A 19,329-nucleotide genomic window follows, 5' to 3' on the forward strand; every position below is an offset into this window, starting at 1 on the left:
AAATAAATAAAAAAAAAACAAAAAAAAAAAAAAAAAAAAAACAAAAAAAACAAAAATCAAAAGTAGTACTAGATTCTTCCTTAATAAAGCTGTGGGAGAAAACAACTCAAGATGGACCAGTTGCAAGCTGTTTGGTAATTAAATTAGGTCAAACAGTTATGCGAAGCGTCTTGGACATAGCTGCTCGCTTTTCCAAAAACTGAGGGAGTACAAGGCTTTCTAAGCTTCCTGCTGGAAACAATGGAAACTCAGAATTTGCAATTGGAGGACACTGAAGAGCAAGTTCCCGATGTTATTAATTTAATGCAATGCGATGGCTTTAATTTCTTTATAACAATCTTTATTAAAAATGGTAATCTATAGTGGCCAAAAAATTGGGAACTAGTACAACTAATAGCTAATAATATAACATCGTACCACAAAAAGAAGCCACATCTTAACTATAGCATGTTTCCCGATGACGATGACTGATGGAGCTCCCGTTTTATTTCTTAAAAGAAACAGATTTTAAAAAAGATACACATTCAAGTAAGGTAGCCATTAAAGTGATTATTGCAAATTAACCCTGGAAAAATAGCTTGGAGGGAGGAGTAGGAAGCATACAACCAACAGAAATACAAGAAGCCCAAAAAAGCGTCCTAGATCATCAGGAAAATTCAGTCCCTAACAAAACAGTAAAGCTGTATTACAGTTAATATTAAAGTTATCATAGTAAAGTTAGTTTCCACAGAATCTCCTCTCACATAGGATCTCTGAATATACAACTCTGATTTTCTCTCCCTAGCCACAGTTAGACTACCATTTCAAATGGCTACACAGCTAGTCAAAGTACAGAAACCAGTTTCTCATAAATAATACGCTTCAAAAGAAATTAAGTGATCACTTGCTGAGGACCGGCACTCATCATCTAGTTATCTCTGTTGTAGGGTTATGGGTGTTTTAAGAGACAGTCTTATTTTGGAGTCACTCTAGATTTACAGGAAAACTGCAAAGATGGTAGCATCCCCACGTGCCTTCTCCCGGTTTCCAGGGATGCCATCCTCTTACATCACCGTGGTGTAGGTGTCAAAGCCAAGGAACCGTGAACTCTATTATACACCAGGCTTACCCTTGCTGTATCCTGACAGGGATACAGGAAATCACCGATATTAACCTTGACCACTAGGTTAAGGGAGCTTCTGCCAGGTTTCTCTGCTACAAAGAAATGCTTTTCCCTTTCTGTCTGCTAGAGGGCAGCTATTAAGTCTAGCCATCTTTCAGAAAGGAAAGGAGTTTAAGCTCCACCTCCTGCAAGGGGGAGCATCTATCCACCTGTTTTTTTGGAATTCTTCTGTAAGGAACATTATCTTTTCTCTATATAGGTGACTTTTTAAAATACTAGTTTTAAAAAAGACTTTTTGGTATTATGAATTACTTTTATAAGAGAAAAAAAAAACCCCAAACACAGGATTTAAAAACAAAAAATCGACCAAGTATACATCGTTCTATATAATCATTATGAAGACAGGCAAGACATAGTATTTGGGATCTTTTTTATTTTTATACACATGACAAGATTTTACACCAAGAATAGTCAGTTAAATAGTACAAATTTACATTCATGAGGAATGTTAAAAAAAAAATTCAACTAAAAAACCCACTTCTTTCTGTGACCCACAATCCCAACATTTTACAGTGCAGGGGTGAAGGGGGCTGGGGGGAGCATCCAAAACAAGTCTCTCCCAAAAGAAATGACTTAAATTTCACATTCCCTCTCCACACAGGATCCAAATGGTGAGAGTATAATTTATAATTCATCTTTTTCAGCTGTAGATTTCTGTGAAAATAAAAAAAAAAAAAAAAAAACTTAGAAGACATTAAAAACTAGCAAAAAAACAAAAACAACAAAAACAAAACAAACCTTAGCTCACAGAAGGTTCGTGTATGAAGAAACAATTGAAATGGGCCCAGTGTATTTCCATTATTTCAGCTGTAGGCTAGAACGACATTTGTCAATCTGCGGGATCATTTCGAACCTAACAGTAAGATAAATGACTCCCGAACAGAAATAATCAAAAATTTCCATCGGCCTCATGCTGCCATAGAGGAAGGCAGAAGCCAGTGGCAGAGAATACAGAAGCCTTGTGGGCTAAGGGAAAATCTGTTTAACAATGTCTCAGGACTGGATGGCTAAAATAAAGGAACAAAAGGAGCGGGCAGCTGAAAGTCTACGCTTTAAACAGAAAAAAAGGAGCTGCTCCAGCTTTTGAATTTCATCATTAGATGCCTATTTTGGAGCAGATTTCCTGAAGTCTGACTTCTAGAAGCTATGCAGTCCTAATGACAGAACTGAAAATAAAAGTTTGCCTAGTTTTGCAAGAACTAAAATGCAAGTCCCATTCTTGACTTGTTATGTATACCTTTACTGTTTCCTGTTCTTCTTCATCTGCTCCTGCATCCATTTCTTCTTCTTCATCCTGCTCTGTGTCTTCTGTGGTGTCCTCTGTTGTTTCTTCAGGTTCTTCTTCGGGTTCTTCTTCCACCTAAGGGCACCATTTATAAGCTCATTAATGGATCCAATACCTTGGATCTATTTCCACTTTGTTCATTCAAACGTACTAACATCAGAATTAACTTCACTCCTGTTTTATCCAGAACTGCACAGTAAATCCGCTAATTAGACTCAACAGTCAAGCTAGCAGAGGGAGACAGATAAAGAAAAAAGATATAAAAGGGAATTTCTTATTAATTCTAGCACCGCGTGTGACACTGGGGAGTCAAACATTTCAATAAATTATTTCAAACCTTTGCATCAGGGTCAATGTTTAAACTGAGGCGAAGCATTCTTTCTATTCGATCTCCATATGCTTTAGTGTCTGGTAACAGATATCCTGACCGTAGTGTTGCCGTTTCAAACAAAACCACAGCAAGATCTGAAACGGTCTTATCCTCTTCATCTTCCTGAGATGAAAGAAGTGACATCTGATTAATATTAAAAGGTACAAAGTATCCCAACGAAAAGATGAAGGAGTATGGCTACAATATTAATCACCTTCACTCGTCGAAGCATGTCTTTGATCAGGGGATGTCTGGGATTAATTTCAAATGTTTTCTTCTGGCTGGCATAGTAACTGGTAAGGGGTAGAAACGAACATTAACGTCAAACTTCAGGCTCCATACATTTCCCACATTCTATAAATTTTTTAAAATTATACATAGCTCTTGGAAAAATCAAGACTTATTTATATCTCTACACGACACCGTGTTCTGCCTTTTACTACCTTCTCCACGATGCCTTCACCAATATGGTTCCAAGACACATTAATTGTTTCTTTACCTGAGCGGAGTTCCCAATGCATTCTAAATATACCTTCATACCGTTAGTTTTCTGCTGTCAGCTGTGACTGGTCTCCCTCCTAGAGAGGAGGACAGGGAGGAACTGCATCTACCCTTCTCGGGGTAAACCCATTACAGATGCAGAGTTTAGAAGATTAAGACTTGATTTGTCATCCTGACTGGTCTGAATGGCAAAAAGAGAGCAGTGATATCTATTCACTGTGGACAGACACAGCAGGTGTTTGCTCACTGAATGGAAGGGAACTTCCTGTTCATAAATGAAATAAATGGACATTTATTTAAGGGCTACTATACTGTTACAATGGAATATAAGCAGAAACCTACTTTCCACCTAAACTTTATAATCTATAAAGTCTTCAGGGGGACAAGACACAGAAGCAAGACACCATTTTTGCACTTTACTGTGGAAACATAAGTTAGGGAGTCTTGCTAGATATGAAATATACTTCGTATATACAGAGTTTTGAAATTGTGATCATGGAGACTTCACTGGTGAGAAGAATCCTTAAGCTAGGCCTTGGGGAAAACATGGGCAGAGAGCAAACAGAAAGAAGACATTCCAGATGGGAGACAGGAGAATAAAAGCAAGGAAGAAATCATTTTCAAGACCACCGCTGTGACATTACAATATAAATGTGACATATATATATTCCCTGAAAATAAAGGGCACCTGAAGACCCAGTGTACGTCCAGCACTCAGCCCTTGAGTTCATAAACTTGTTCACCCATGGGTCTTTTACCCTTTATTTTGCAGGGCATACTATTTGGGGAAGGAGGGATGGCAGTTAAAAAGCATGTAACTCATTTGACAAATGACAAGGTCATTAACCTCATCTGTTAACTATTAATATCTAAAAATGAAGAAGTACACATACCAGGCCAAGGATATGCAAAAGCAATGAACAATACACGTAACAGATTACATTTCCATTTGTAAATAAAAATACCTTAAAATAAATCATGAGTTCAACACCTTTCCTTTATCAATCTAATGTCAGAGGAATCCCTCTGTAAACTTGTCTCCTCTGTTATCTAACCGATAGTGGTGGCCACTTAAAAACACATCAGTTCTTCGCTGGCATTATCTACAAAAGGAAGGCTGGCTAAGAACGAATACCGTGCAGGGACCTTCCCAAGGATGCTTACTTTGTAGAGATGTCCTTGCCCGTCTGGTAGGCTTGAGCTTTCATGATTCTCTCCATGTTGCCAGACCACCCATACTGGCTGGCCACAAGAGCACAAGGAGACTCTGTCAGACGTTGAGATACCACGGCCTTTTCAATCTTAAGATAAGAAATCAAAAGTTAGATACATGTAAATACCAACAGTTAAGGTCATGTGGTAACTGCATTTCAATTCCTTAAGGATTCATCACTTAAGATCAAATACAAGCATAAAAATTCCTCGTATTCAGATTCTTAGGAAACTCTTGACATTTAATAATAGGAATTTTTTTGGTCAAAAATAAACACCAACTTTTAAACACACAGAAGACTTAAATTCAACCAATAAAAAGTTACCACAAAGGCAGTATTAAACCACAGAAAACATTCAGTTACAAAAATAAAAAATAACCAAACAGTACACAATAGCCATTATTATCCTTTTAATTCTTTGTAGTTTATAAACCTTTTTTTAAAGTAGGCTCTATTGGGGTGCCTGCGTGGCTCAGTCAATTGAGCGTCCGACTTCGGCTGAGGTCATGATCTCACAACTCGTGAGTTCGAGCCCCACGTCAGGCTCTGTGCTGACAGCCTGGAGCCTACTTCAGATTCTGTGTCTCCCTCTCTCTCTGCCCCAACCCACTCACATTCTGTCTCTGTCTCTCTCAAAAATATACACACATACACACATACATACATACATAAAGTAGGCTCTATAGCCAACGTGGGACTCAAACTCAGGACACCGAGATCAAGAGCTGTAAGCTCTACAGACTACTCTAACCAGGTGTCCCTGTGGTTTATAATTTTAAGCTCCTCCTCCCCCAAATTTAACCACTATATTAAATGTTGTTCTGTGCAACTTTTCCCGCTCTCTGCCCCTTCCCAGCTTGAGCTTTCTCTCAAAATAAAGAAACAAACGTTAAAAAAAATAAAATAAAATGCAGATGCTAAAATTTCACAGGTTTTAACTTCCAGAAGAATACCTTGTCCTTGAGAGCTTTATCTTTCATCCAATTGAGCAGAGGCTCAAATTCTTTCTCAATTGCTTCACGACTCTCCTTAGTTTTCTCACTTTCATCAAATTTCACTCCTTCCTTGGCAACATTCTGGAACCTTTTCCCATCAAACTCCGGAAGAGCCTGAATGCAGTATTCGTCCACAGGTTCTGTGAGATAAATCACTTCATAGCCCTTTTTCAGCAGTCGCTCAACAAATGGAGAAGATTCAGCCTATAAAATTAAGAAAGTGATAAAGTTTCCAAGTCTACCCCTGGTATATACCCCAGTAGCTACATTTATCTAGAACTAACAACCCCATTTTACAGGTGGGGAAGTAAGAGGTGCAGAGAGTATAAATGACTTTCCTGTCAGTGGCTGAGCAGGCCTTGTAATGACTCCAGGCCACCATCACAATTAAGTTCTTTTTTTCTCAGGAGTTGGCTACATACCAGGATGCCTGACAGCTGGAGTTCAACTTACCTCTTTCCTGCTGGACCCAGCCATGAAGTAGATTTTGTCTTGTTTCTCCTTCATTCTTTCCACATACTGATCTAGACTCGTAATGTCACTTGGATGATGAGAAGACTGGAACCTAAGGAGTTTTGCAAGACGGGTTCGATTCGAGTGGTCTTCAATCACACCGAGCTTGATGTTGGTACCGAATTCTTTCCAAAAAGTATCATTGTACTTCTCATCAGCAATCTTCTTGATCATGTCCAGAGTTTTACGGACAAGCTTCTTTCTAATCACCTAAATAAAATTAAAGAATAATTCATTAGTGAATGTGGTCTCAAACTTTTGAGAACCTTCCCTATGTGAGAGCATCGGGGAGCAGTGGTAAAAGATAGAAAGACACGGCCTCGTCACTGCCATTTCTCAAGTGGCAGGGAACGGTAAGCAATCTATGTGAGACTGAGCAGAAACAAAGTTGTCAGTGGAAATAGTCCCAAGATTGTTTTAATGTTTATAAATGTTTAGAGAGCATGCAAGCAGGGGAGAGGGGTAGGGTGGGAGAATCTAGAGCAGTCTCTGTGTTCAGTGCAGAGCCTGACGCAGGGCTTGATCCCAGAACCCTGGAATGACCCCTAATGTTTATATTCTGGGTAGTGGGTCTATGTGGGTGTTTACTACACAATTCACTCAACTTTTCTGTATGTTTGAAACTTTTATAAGATACTGGGTGCAAAACAACCAGATTCTTAGGATTTAATAATTCTAGAGTAAAATTAAGTTCTTCAGCTAAAGAGCCAAGGACTGGTCTCTAAGTCTGGGGACTCTGTTAATGCTGCCTGTCCTTCACAGCCCAATCAAAGAGGAAAGGAACCAGCCAGTCTCTTCCCAGAGACACTCACCTTAAGCAGTTTATGTTGCTGAAGAGTTTCCCGGGAAACATTCAAGGGGAGATCATCTGAGTCCACCTTCAGATGGCAAAAGAAAAGTTCAATGAGCAACAGAAACACTGGGAAAAAAATCCAAACCAACAAACCAAAAAAATACTTCTGTTCCTTGCCTTTTTAAGTTTATTTATTTATTTAGAGAGGGTGGGAGGAAGTGGGGGAGAGAGGAAGAATCCCAAACAGGCTCTGCAAGGTCAGCATGGAGCCGGACTTGGGGCTCAAACTCACAAACTATGAGATCATGACCTGAGCCGAAGCCAAGAGTCAGACGCTTAACTGAGCCACCCAGGCGCCCCTCCCGTGTTTAACGACCCGTTTCCTCATAGTCTTCAGATACTTACAACACCCTTGACAAAATTAAGGTACTTGGGCATCATGTCATGGAAGTCGTCTGTGATGAATACTCGGCGCACATAGAGCTAAACAGAGACCAAGAAAAGGTCACTTTCTGAAAATTATACCTTCAAATTTTAAACTCAGTCTTTACAACTTAAAAACTCACCTTAATGTAATCACTCTTCTTCGATCCATATTCATCAAATAGACCACGAGGAGCAGATGTAGGTACGAATAAAATGGATTTGAAGGTAACTTCCCCTTCAGCAGTAAAGTGGATGTAGGCCATGGGGTCATCACTTTCCTATGGAAAGTTGGCATTTAGTCATTCAACGGCACCGGAAAAAGGCATCGCAAAGGCTAAGTGATTTATTATGTGGTAGACATTTAGTTTAGCATTTAACTAACAAGAGTCCCCTTACCAAACAAAGGGGGGTGGGGAGAGGAACGTAGGGAAGAAACGGCTAGGACTGCTTTCCTATAAACTGGCTAGACATGGTGGTTTTGCTGATGACCGTCCACAGTGTCACTCAATCTCTTAAACTGGGGGAAAGATGCATGGGTCTAGTTTTCACATGTGTCAGAGAACAGGGTATGAAAGCCCTGATCCTATCTAAATGACAATATACAATGCTTCATGAGTATACTGCTCAACCAGAGAAAGAAGTACTTGGGAATACATTTCTTCCACTGGGATATGGACTAGAGCAGTGGATGTAAAGAGGTATGTAAATATATCCTAAAGACGAATTCCCTAGATCTGCATTATCCACTACAGTACCCACATGTGGGTACTAGCACTTGAAATGTGGCTAATCCGAATTGAGATACGTGTTAAGTATGAAATCTACAACCAGACTTTGAAGATACAGTACAAAACAAAACAAAGTAAAACGTGTTTAAGTTTTTAAATAATGATTACGTGTTGAACTATTTTGGGTATGTTAGGTTAAATCAAACTTATTAAAAATTAACTATGCCTGTTTCAACTTAAAAAAAAAAAACATGCTTCTAAGAAGTTCAGAATCACAGATGTGGCTCACATTAGGTATTTTTTTTTTTTTTAAAGCTTATTTAAGAGAGATCACGTGTGTGCAAGTGTGTGCAAGTGGGGACGAGGCAGAGAGAGAGGTAGAGCAAGAGAATCCCAAGCACTTAGAGTGCGGAGCCAGATGCGGGGCTCAAACCCAGAGATGGCAAAGTCAGACGTGCCACCCAGGCGCCCCAGTAGCTCACATTCTATTTCTAATACGGCTGTCCTTGACGAAAGTACGTTATATGTTTGTATACACCAGGACCAACTCTGGTTCAAGAGAATAAAAGTGGAGTTCTAGTAGAACCAAGGGGAGTTTTTAAGAGGTGAAACTTAAAAGATGGTTGGATGTTAACACGAGGAGAGCAAGGAAGGGATGGAATAAAGATTAAAGAACAAACATAACTGCAGAATATTAAGTTTTATCTAGCCATGCTAAGCTTATTAAACTCTTCTGTTTAGTACAAAATGCTGTATAGGGAAATATGAACTTCAAACAATCCTAATCCATGCTAGTTTTAGATTCTTCACTTAAAAGATGGGATCAGTGAAAGGAAATAGGCAAAGAAACAGATTTAGTGATTATTCCTAAGAATATGACCTCACAATAAAGGTCTGAGGTTGTAAACAGGCTCTTTAAAGGTGATGTTAAAAGCCAAAAGAATAAACCAACAAACAGCAGAATTAGACCTATAGACACAGAGAGCAAACGGATGGTTGCCAGAGAGGAGTGGGGGGGATGGGCAAAATGGGTGAAGGGGAGCGGGAGGCACAGGCTTCCAGGTCTGGAACGACTAAGTCACAGGAGTAAAAGGTACAGCAGAAGGAATAGTCAATGGTACTGTAACAGCACTGTATGGGGAGAGACGCTGGCGACATTCGTGGTGAGCAGAGCATACTGTGGAGACACACAGACCGGTGTTGTACACCTGAAACTAATGTAACATTTTGTCTCAACTATAATCACATAAAAAGTATTCATTCTTGGAAATGGAAAAAAGACCTAACGACGCTAAAAGCCATTCAATACAAGATATTATGTTCTATGGAAGTCATCTGCCTACACACGTAAGCAGTTGTTAATCCTTTTGGTAACACAGACCTGTTGGCAATGTGGTGAAGCATAGAGACTCCTTCTTAAATTTTTAAGATGCATAATATAAAACACACAAGATTAAAACAGAAACCAACTGTATTGAAAGAGTCATAACACCATTTAAAAATGTTTTGACTTAGTAATGTTCATCACGTTCTAAAGTAATATTTACCTTTGAAAATGATTTGTAGAAAGCTTTGTATTCATCATCTTCTACTTCTTTTGATGGTCTCTGCCAGATCGGTTTGATGTCATTCATAAGTTCCCAATCCCAGACAGTCTTTTCAACCTGAAGTTACAGGACATGATTAGCAGCCCCAGAACTCAGCAGCAGTTGTACAGTACAAGTGCTACCTAGAACTTCAGGACATTACAAATGAATGTGGGAAACACCAAAGGACACTCCTAATCTACTATGGCTCCTGACAGTGGGATCAAAAATCTCTCAAAAAGCCATTTTTCTCAACACTTAAGATTGATCTTTAACACAAAGAAGGCAATTGGTTATCATTACTATTGATAAAAAGCAAATTACAGTTTTTCCTCATTTTTAACTAAAATGTCATTTCTTTTTAAACTATTCATAAAAATGATCGGTGTTTGCTACTTAAAACTTTCCAGAGGCAGAAAACACAAACACTAACAAATAAACTTAGTCCTTGTTTTTAAAAGTTGGGTCTATGGACTTACCATTTGAAGAAAAAAAGCCCTTTAAGAATTAATGAAAACTGAACCCAGATCAGTCTGTGCATACTTGGATTTTTGTATTTTCTTGAACATACCTTAAACAGCATTTTAGTGTGGGGATTAACCAGACTTACTTTTTTGGTTTTTGGTTTTTTTTCCTCTTCTTCTTCTTCCACTGCAGCTTCATCATCAGAATCTTCCTTTTCTTCTTTCGCTGCTTCTTCTTCTTCCATGGGTTCCTCAACAGTTTCAGTCTAGTGAAGTACAATTATGGTGAAATTCATTTATTTAATAATCCTGATTTCATCGAGGATATGAAACAAAATTACAGCTCCAACAAACAGGTCTTCCAGAAGAAAACCCTGAGTATCCCCATACCAAAAGAGCAAATGTGGCTCTTAAGGGTTAAAGATTTAAATATGTGCCAACGTAGCACATATGAATTTGTATCAATGTAGATTTACCTTGCTGCTCCACACATAAATAGGGAAGTTTATAAACTGTGAATATTTCTTGACGAGATTTTTAATTGTATCTAATTCAAGGTAATCAGATGCTTCTTCTTTTAAAACAAGGCTGTAAAGAAAATAAGACAGGTTTAGAAAGACATCCTTGGTTTAAAAGATTTGATTATAAATTAATCTAAATACCTTCCTGACAATGCTAACAGTTTGGCGTAATCCAAGATGGCCCCTGTTTTTCATGTTAAAAACTCTCATCACCAATGATGGTTTATGAGCCATATATGGCTCCATATACCAGATATGAGTACAACACAGGGAAGAATCTTCCTTGCATTCCTTGGGTGAAAAATATCCTTAGTCCCAAATAAAAAGTGCCAATGTCCCAACCTTCTCAACATGTTAGTTTTTTTGTTTTTCAGTTGAAGAACGGACATGTTAAGCTAGCTCAAGGTGAGAAGGCACTGAAACATTCTGGAGAAAAAAATGGAATTACAAGCACTCTGATAGTTGTCTCAAAACCAAATGATCATTATAGATAAGCAAATGCAGGGGTGCCTGGCTGGCTCAGCCAGAAGAGCAGGAGACGCTTGACATCAGGGTCGTGAGTTCGAGCACTGGGTGTAGACGTTACCCAAAAATAAAATCTTAAAAGAAAAAAAAGAAGCCTCTTCTATAGATAGTGAACCCTTAATAAAAACATGTTCCTTAAAAAAGCTAGAAAACTAATCCAAAATAGTGTTCATATCTCCACTGACCGAAACAGTCAACCGGCCACACTGTATTTAAACAAAACTCAAGTTAGTTCTTTAGTTGCACTGTCATACTGGACAGTGCAGGGGTGGAGTATTTCCAGAGTTCTACTGAACAGCACTGGCTTCGATAACTCGAACACTGAAAGCTGCAGTTGTTTCTTCTTCTTCCTCACTTACTGTCCTTTCTGCAGGAACCCTCCTCCACTCACCGAACACCTCATAACATACCTTCGGACCCAGTGGGGAGCCCATGTACGGGAGTGTCCCTAATAAATATGGGCAATGTTGTATCATGGGTCTCTTCTTGCTTCAAAAAGCTTACAATGTAGTAGCATCACCAACGGGTAGATCGTTCATGATGACAAAGCCTAGAGAGTGGCCAAGTCTCTGGTTTCAGAGCAATATCTGGGTGATGAGGGGCTGGAGGAGAGTGCAGTTGTGGGTCCAAGTTGAAGCTGATGGTTACATCTCAGTTAGATGTATTTAAAAGGCAATTAGATATGAGAGCAGAGCCCAGTAGGGACATATAGACCAAGGGTTTGCCAACTATGGCTGGCACCTGCAGGAAATTTTACTGGGATACACCCTTATCGTATATGGTCTATGGTCGCTTTCCAGCAAGAACATCAGAGTTGTGTGACATGTGACAGATCCTACCATCCAAATGCTTAAAAACATTTACAAGCTGGTCCTTTAGGAAAAAGTCAGCTGACCTCTGATCCAGACTAAGAATACAGATTTGAGGACCCTGAGCTAGAACTGGAAGCCGAATCCATGACGGTAGGAAGGCTGCATAAGGAACACGAAGGTAATGAGACAGGGCTGAAGAGTTACCTTTGAGAGATACTGTCAACATTTAAGCAACAGGGAAAGGAAACGAAAAGATATCCAGGGTCATGGAAACTATGCGATTGTCTTAAGGGGTATGCAGTAGACACCAAAACACAAGAGGAAAACTACGAACAAAAGGACTGTATTGCTGGGACCAATGTGAATTAAAACCCCCCTGAATCCAATGGATTTAGCAACAAGATTACTGATGACATATTTCAATGGAAACGTGGTGGATACAGTCATGATATGCCTGACAGTAGATGGGGGTGTGGCACTACCTGCCTCTCTTCCTTCCCCACGGAGACTTGAACATGTTTAGGTTTTGATGGTAAAGAGGGAGCATGTGGGAAAGGCTGCCTTTAAACGATGGGGCTGGAATTAATTCATGCTTAGCCTCTGAGGAGGAAGGAGAGAAGCAGCAGATTGGATGTAGTGACCAGCTTTAGGGAACAATGCAGAATACCTCCCTTGCAGTAGCAAGGACAGAAACACATGTACTAGTTAGTACTTACTGGATGCTCCTTTCATGATCTCATTCAATTCTCACAAAATTTCTCATAAGGGTATGCGGGGGCCTAATTTAGGGCTAGGAATAGAAAGAGTAGGTAGCAACTGAATTGTTTGAGGGCTTCTATTTCATTGGTCAAATAGAAGATGAAGTCATATATATAAGGTGGAACCTTGACCTCATCACTTTGTCTTCTCTTTAGTTTGTCCAGTCTAGACTTTCAGTTCCTTAAATGGGCCTCTTGCCTTTGTAACTTCCAACATATACTGTGCTTGCTTCCTAGAATATCTGAATCTAACTTACCCTTATTTCAGCAAGCTCCCCCCAACTTTAAAAAAAGATTATTACTTTTTAATGTTTATTTCGAGAGCGAGAGCGAGAGAATCCGAAGCAGGCTCCACACTGTCAGCACAGTCAGTTAGATTGTGAGATAACGATCTCGGCCAAACCCAAAAGTTGGACACTTAACCGACTGAGCCCTTCAGGTGCCCCTCAAGATTTTATTCTTGTTTTTTAAATAAAGTTTATTTATTTATTTTGAGAGAGGGAAAGAGAGAACACAAGCAGGGGAGGGGTAGAGAGAAAGAATTTCTGACTGTCAGCGCAGAGCCTGATATGGGGCTCGAACTCACGAACTGTGAGACCATGAGCTGTGCCAAAATCAAAAGTCAGACGCTTGACCAACTGAGCCACCCAAGGGCCCCGAGACTTTAAGTCATCTCTACATTCAATGTGGGGCTCGAACTTACAATCCCGAGGTCACGAGTCGCACGTTCTACTGACTGAGCCAGTCAGGCGCCCCCAGAAGGTCCTCCTGATCAAGGAAGTGTGCTCTAGTTTCCTTTCTGGCATTTGTGAAATTATTTCACATTCTTCTTCTTTACTCGAGCCTCATGGAAGCATGGATTGCACTGGTCTTACTCTCCACTGAGTTCTAAACCCTAGCAGGTAATAGGCACTCAAATGGTTATCTGCAGAATAAATGCTGGGTAAAGGACTTGGAAGAAAAATGGCAGTTTCACGCAGAGAAAGCACTCGTCAAGTTTCACTCACTGATCAGCCATCCATGTTACCTGCAGGAGACTGTCCTGATTACCCTTACTTATTCACTCTTATAAATATCTGCAAGTGTTAGGCTCTGGGAATGGAACGTTCAACCAAATGTGTGCTTTTGTGGAATTTCCATCTAGATAATCTCACCTGTGGCTCAGCACCCTACGACATTAGCGCCTCTTGGGACATTGTTTTCTATCTCTTTGCAGTTAAGACAGAATATTTACCTCTGTTCCTCTAACGCCTAACAGAGGGCACTGGGGCATGACTATTAGCGACATGTCCTAAGGAGAGCAGGAGCTAGGACTAACAAAGGCAGAGTAAGGTAAATTGGGAACAATAAATCAGTAGAAGTATTAAAATGCACTCATGTAATTAATCTCAATTAAATGAGCATTTATGAAAACGAAAACAGAACTATTCGCTTCCTCGGTGAAGAACGCTGGTCAGAATGACAGATACATGTTTTTCTACGTTCTGAATACTTAAAAATTCTTATGTTGAAAAATTTAAAACTGAATTATGAAAAAAAAGTGGAGACTGTAGGCACATTTTCACCTGGCAGGAAGAAAAAAGTCAAATGACCTCGAGATACGGTTTCTCTGCTGTGGCCCAAAGCTGGCAGCTTCATACGGACATTCCAGGAGTATTAAGTAGAAGTATCCTGTTGTATTTGTTGGGGGGCAGGGGAGAGGCAGGAAACTGTTCTCCTTCACATGCTATAAACACCAAGAGATGCTGGGCAGAAGGTCTGCCTCATCTATACAGACAACAGTTACTGGCTTAAACCAAACTCCGATTTGGATTCAATTATTTGCAACCATCCTCAAACGAGACATTCTCTTCAGAAGAACTTTCGTTAACTTTCTTCAAGCTCTGTATTTGCACCTGGTCTCTCCAACCTGTCCCCAACACCAGTTACTCCCATAGTTGAGTACTTGAGTCAGTCACCCAGAGAGTCTCCTCTCATCCAGTCCTGCCACCCTCCATATCTTCAGAAAACCTTAAAAAAGCTGATCAGAAATTCTATGATTAATCACTACCAACGGAGAAGAATTTCTTTAATCCCTTGAACAGCTGTGCCTCTATGCCTTTACATCCACTGACGCTTCTTTCCCAAGACTTGCTTCCATGGAAATCCTCCATCAACCCATTGCTGTGAGACCTCCAATCTGCCTTCTCCCCTAGAAGAATTAACCCTTTGGACTTTTTGCCCTCTGTGTACAGCAGCTATCATAACTCTTTGTGTCTGGGCCTCAGGAGGGCCTCCAAAGATTTCCTCCAGTGATGAAAACAGGTCAATTTCCTCATTGTACAGGCAAGGAATGAAGGCCCAGAATAAGCTGTTTGCTCAGAGTCAAGATCCTCACCAGGACTATTAATTCTCATTAGGAATTAGTAACACTCACGTAATTGTTGTTCCCCGTCCCAGGGTGTTTCCTCTTGGGTCAGCAATCACAGAAAATTCATTGGAGTCAGATTCCCAGATGTGTTGGGTATCGTTGTTGTGTTTCGACGTGACAATAACCTTGTCAGCCACGAGGAAGGCAGAATAGAAGCCAACACCAAACTGGCCGATCAGTTCAGAAGTCGACTGGCCATCTTCTTGTGCCTCAGTCATTTTGTTTAAGAACTCGCTGGTTCCAGATTTGGCTATGGTGCCAAGGTTTTTAACCAACTCTTCCCGGGTCATTCCTACACCGGTGTCTGTCACATGCAGCAGGTTCTTCTCCTTGTCACACTGAAAGGCAAGAACGGGGATAGTTAGATGTGCTTAATACTCACTGTACGACAAGTAAATGGTAAGCTATAGATTCAGAAACTACCCGCTTTTGGCCACATCAATTCCCATACAGAAAACTAAACTGGGTTATTTTTCCTTATAGTATTTTATGGCCTACTGTCTCTTACACATGAGCATCTTGATAGAGAAAATCTTAAGTTCCAGTGTATTTGAGAAAGCAGCAATATAAAGAAGGCAGAGACTAGTCTAAATGTCAAAGGGCAGAGACAGACCTAAATAAAACAAGTTATTTCTGAAGAAAAACTTTCAAGAAAAATAAAATTCTATATTTTGCCTATTTCTTTCATAGAAAATAAAAGGATTCAAAACCTCTATTTGAAATTTGTGGTGATAAATGTCTTTCACTAAATATTCCCAGCTCTCTGCCTTCTGGAAACATAGTAGGAATATACTTCATTCTTGGTTATTAAGGCCATGTGACTGGTTCTGGCCAATGAGCTGCCAAGTGGGAGGGAGTGAGGAATGTAGCTTTCAGGCTAGAGCCTTTAAAGGATGGGAGACCCTCCAAGTGCTCTCTCTGCACCATGGCAACCAGCTACACTCCAGATGGTGGCTACTCAATTGGCCTGTGTCCGGGAATGAGGAGGATACAAAGCAAAGGCCACAGTGGCCTTGATGGAGGATTTAAGCCAGGGGTTAGCAAACTTCTTCGGAAAAAGGGCCAGAGAGGAAGTATTTTAGGCTTGTGAGCCATACGGTCTCTGTCACAACCACTCAAACCTAATGTGTAGTGCAAAGGCAGTCATAGATAACACACAAATAGGCATGGCTGTGTTTCGATAAAACTTTATTTATAAGAAGAAACAGCAGGTTGGATTTGGCCCACAGCCATATTTTGTTAAACTCCAATTTAAGCCCCTAGGCTTGGCGATTATTTACCACTGCAGCATAACCTGGCCTATCCTGATTGATAGAGATTGCCTATCACTAAGGATTCTTTTTGCTTCAAATCTGTTTTAAGCTTACCTTAATTTTGACAGTTAGTTCCTCATTTCCAGCAAGAGCATTTTCATCAGTCAGTGATATTAACCTTATCTTATCTAAAGCGTCAGAAGCATTTGAAATCAGTTCTCTCAAGAAAATCTAAATGGAAGCCAGATTTAACACACACTTAGATTAGCCTCAAGATACACAAAACATCAGATTTAACGTCAAATCCATTTTATTTCTCCTCTACTCTAAAAAGCACTCTATGAAATAAGACTCCTTATGGTACAGAAGTGGCTTGACTCTCTTGGTAAAAGGAGGTACACAGCTCTTTACACAAAGAACTGTAGCAACCATAAAGGATACCTAAACAGGTAAGAGTAGTAACACCTTTCTGTATGCAACACACAGGGCTGTCTGTGTGACTGCCCTCAGGACTATTTGGCAGGCTATGACCATATTTGGAGGGGAAACGAAAAAGGTAAAAATGTCTAACAACCCCCCCCCCCCAACATAGGGAGCATTTTTATAAATACATACTGGGTATTTAAACTTTGCTAATAACTACTTACCTGAAATTCCTATGTAAGTACATTTAACATGAGGGTAAATGAGTATGCTTTTGCACAGAGACAAAATAATATTACCCACATGTTGCTTACCTCTTTATTTTTATACAATGAATTAATAATAAGTTTCATCATTCGATTAACTTCAGCTTGGAAGGCAAATTTTTCTGATTTCTCTCTAAGTTCTCTTATTTGGGATGCATTTAATCCATCCAACTGAATAGCTTCTTCCTCTCTAAGGAAATAAATTTGACAAACAAATAACTGCATTGCTTATTTAGTTCTCTCCAAAACATAGATCTATGAGAGCCCAGTGGTCTTGTAAGATTGTCCTAAGGGTTAAAGGGGTAAAATGGAAACCTTTATAAAATATTACTAACCCGCTATTTCTATCTTTTTGCCATAATAAAATTTTACCACCTTAACAACTGAGCTAGAATACTTGGTTCTTAAAATTGTCAGGAAAATAAACCCAACTTTCTTCTGCTAAAAATAAAAAGCAAAACCATTTATGTGTTCCCTCACATGTGGGACCGCCTCTTTGCCTGGGAAGCTTTGGCCTCTAGTGGCCTACAAAATTGCCAATTAAGTCCTAAGGGGTCAACTTTGAAAACACTGCTCATTTGAGAGAAATCTTTTTTAAAGTTACTACATTCAGGGGTTCCTGGCTCGCTCAGTCGGTAGAGCATGAGACTTGTGATATGTGGGTCCACACTGGGGGCAAGAGGTTACTTAAAAATTACTAAGTTTATACGCTTACCGAATATAAAGCCAACTGGTCTGGGAAAAGTCACAGAGCTAGTGTTCCACAATCTAGTTACCAGAACAGTTTTCAAAAGCAATTCATCCCCTTTTGACCCGTCATTCCTAGGGGCAAGTTAGGACATACTCAGGGATGAACATGCTCACTGCCCTGACCTTCTAGGTATTTAAATTTGGGGTGTTACATGTCATCTGGACCTCTGAAGAAAAGACAAAAAAGAAGCGACTATATTCCAGTATTCACAAGGGCTCGACCGTACAGTTTCAAAAGAACACAAACCTCTGTACAACTTCATCATCTGTCCTTGAGCCTTCTCTACTTTTGCCCAGATCCTCTTCCACTGTACCATCCACGTCCACTTCATCATCAGCCTGGACTGACCCTGAAGGAAGATTTAAGACCAGAAAACTCCTAACCATTTTGCTTCGGGTACTTCTCAGAAGGAGTATGACCAGACAGGGCAAGGGTAAGGTTGCAAAATTCAGGGGGGAAGTATGGGAGGTGGGCACGGGAGAACGGATCCACTGGTTTCCAACACCCAATGTAAACCCCACTTGGCATGCTTTTTACATTTAAATTTAAGTTCAGACCCGGGGCCCTCCAGCAGATTCTGAAATGCGGAGGCTGGGGTGGGCATCACGTCTCTAGAGCAGCCCTGGGAAGCTTTATAAATAAAGTTTCGCAGATTTGATACCAGGTCCCTTCTACGGTCACACGTGTTGCGCAGGCCAAGGCATGGCCTCCCAAGTGACCACGCCAAAACTTAGGCCTTCAGTATCACGGATCAGAATACAAATAGAATTGGCGCAACCTCTGGCGAGAGGAACTGAAATCCGGCCCAACTGAGCGGGGGGGAGAGAGGTGATGAGATTCTGACATGGTAAGAAGCTCGCAAAAGTGAAGCAAACACGCTGACACCGCCTTTCTTCTGACTCAGAGCCCCACGCTCCCCAGACCAGCCCCTAAGAAAGGAAACGCGGGGTCAAAGACTCGGAAGACTGGGTGGCGGGGCGCGGGGGGGGGGGGGGGTCCTCAAGCTCAGATGGCCGAAGGCTCCTGCGTCTGACAAAAGTCATCCGGAATGGGCACCCGCAATGCTCCCGGGGGACCAAGAGCCCGAGAGGCGCCCCACCCCAAGTTGGCTGAGACCTCTAGGCGCGAATATTAGGAAATCTGCAAGGGATTTAAATGTTCTCGGTTCTCGTTCTTCTTTCCACAGGAAGAGGAGAGTGCGCGAACTCCCTCGAGCCGAGCCTCTTTCGAGGAAAGGCGATAGATCCCTCTAGGCCCAACGGAGGCCCCGCTATCCCCCCTCCCGGGCTCAACGCCCCCAGAACCTTCGAGAAGAGGCCGCGCTGGAAAGGGGGCGTCCGGGGGTGCCCGCTCCTCCGAGATCACTCACCGAAGGTCAGTAGGACGCAGCAGAGGCCCAGCACCCACAGGGCCCTCATGGCGCGCGGCCGGTGAGTCTCAAGTCCCTTTTGATCGCAGGAGCCGCCTCCACCTCCCACCACAGGGCTCAGATCCTCACACCGCAAGCCGCGCGGTCCGCCCACTACCCCCCAAACAGGTCCGGCCGCTTTTCACCCCAGCCTCTCGCGGGCGG

The 19,329-nt window shown here is 41.1% G+C and overlaps 1 protein-coding gene across 1 annotated transcript; it reads right to left on the reverse strand.

The window, feature by feature from the left end:
- Positions 1-1,515: 1,515 nt before the first annotated feature.
- On the reverse strand, positions 1,516-19,302 carry HSP90B1 (heat shock protein 90 beta family member 1). Its single transcript, XM_058741579.1, has 18 exons — positions 19,126-19,302; positions 18,003-18,105; positions 17,054-17,195; positions 16,431-16,547; positions 15,070-15,401; positions 10,514-10,625; positions 10,184-10,303; positions 9,535-9,651; positions 7,400-7,537; positions 7,239-7,316; positions 6,853-6,918; positions 5,981-6,250; positions 5,486-5,731; positions 4,483-4,619; positions 3,032-3,110; positions 2,785-2,940; positions 2,400-2,522; positions 1,516-1,816 (listed from the first exon to the last, which is right to left on the reverse strand). The coding sequence occupies exons 1-18, from the start codon at positions 19,172-19,174 to the stop codon at positions 1,787-1,789; spliced, it is 2,415 nt and encodes an 804-aa protein (XP_058597562.1). The 5' UTR covers positions 19,175-19,302; the 3' UTR covers positions 1,516-1,786.
- Positions 19,303-19,329: the final 27 nt, after the last annotated feature.

Source organism: Neofelis nebulosa, chromosome 8, assembly GCF_028018385.1.
Source record: "Neofelis nebulosa isolate mNeoNeb1 chromosome 8, mNeoNeb1.pri, whole genome shotgun sequence".
Lineage (NCBI taxonomy): Eukaryota > Metazoa > Chordata > Mammalia > Carnivora > Felidae > Neofelis > Neofelis nebulosa.

What these genes read in the sequence shown, in the direction of transcription:
- HSP90B1 (XM_058741579.1), bottom strand. Translation starts at nt 19,174, where the DNA reads ATGAGGGCCCTGTGGGTGCTGGGCCTCTGCTGCGTCCTACTGACCTTC. An exon ending in CTGGGTCCAGCAGGAAAGAG is followed by an intron (nt 5,732 to 5,980) that starts GTAAGTTGAACT and finishes TTAATTTTATAG; the next exon opens with GCTGAATCTTCTCCATTTGT. An exon ending in ACATGCTTCGACGAGTGAAG is followed by an intron (nt 2,941 to 3,031) that starts GTGATTAATATT and finishes CTTTCATCTCAG; the next exon opens with GAAGATGAAGAGGATAAGAC.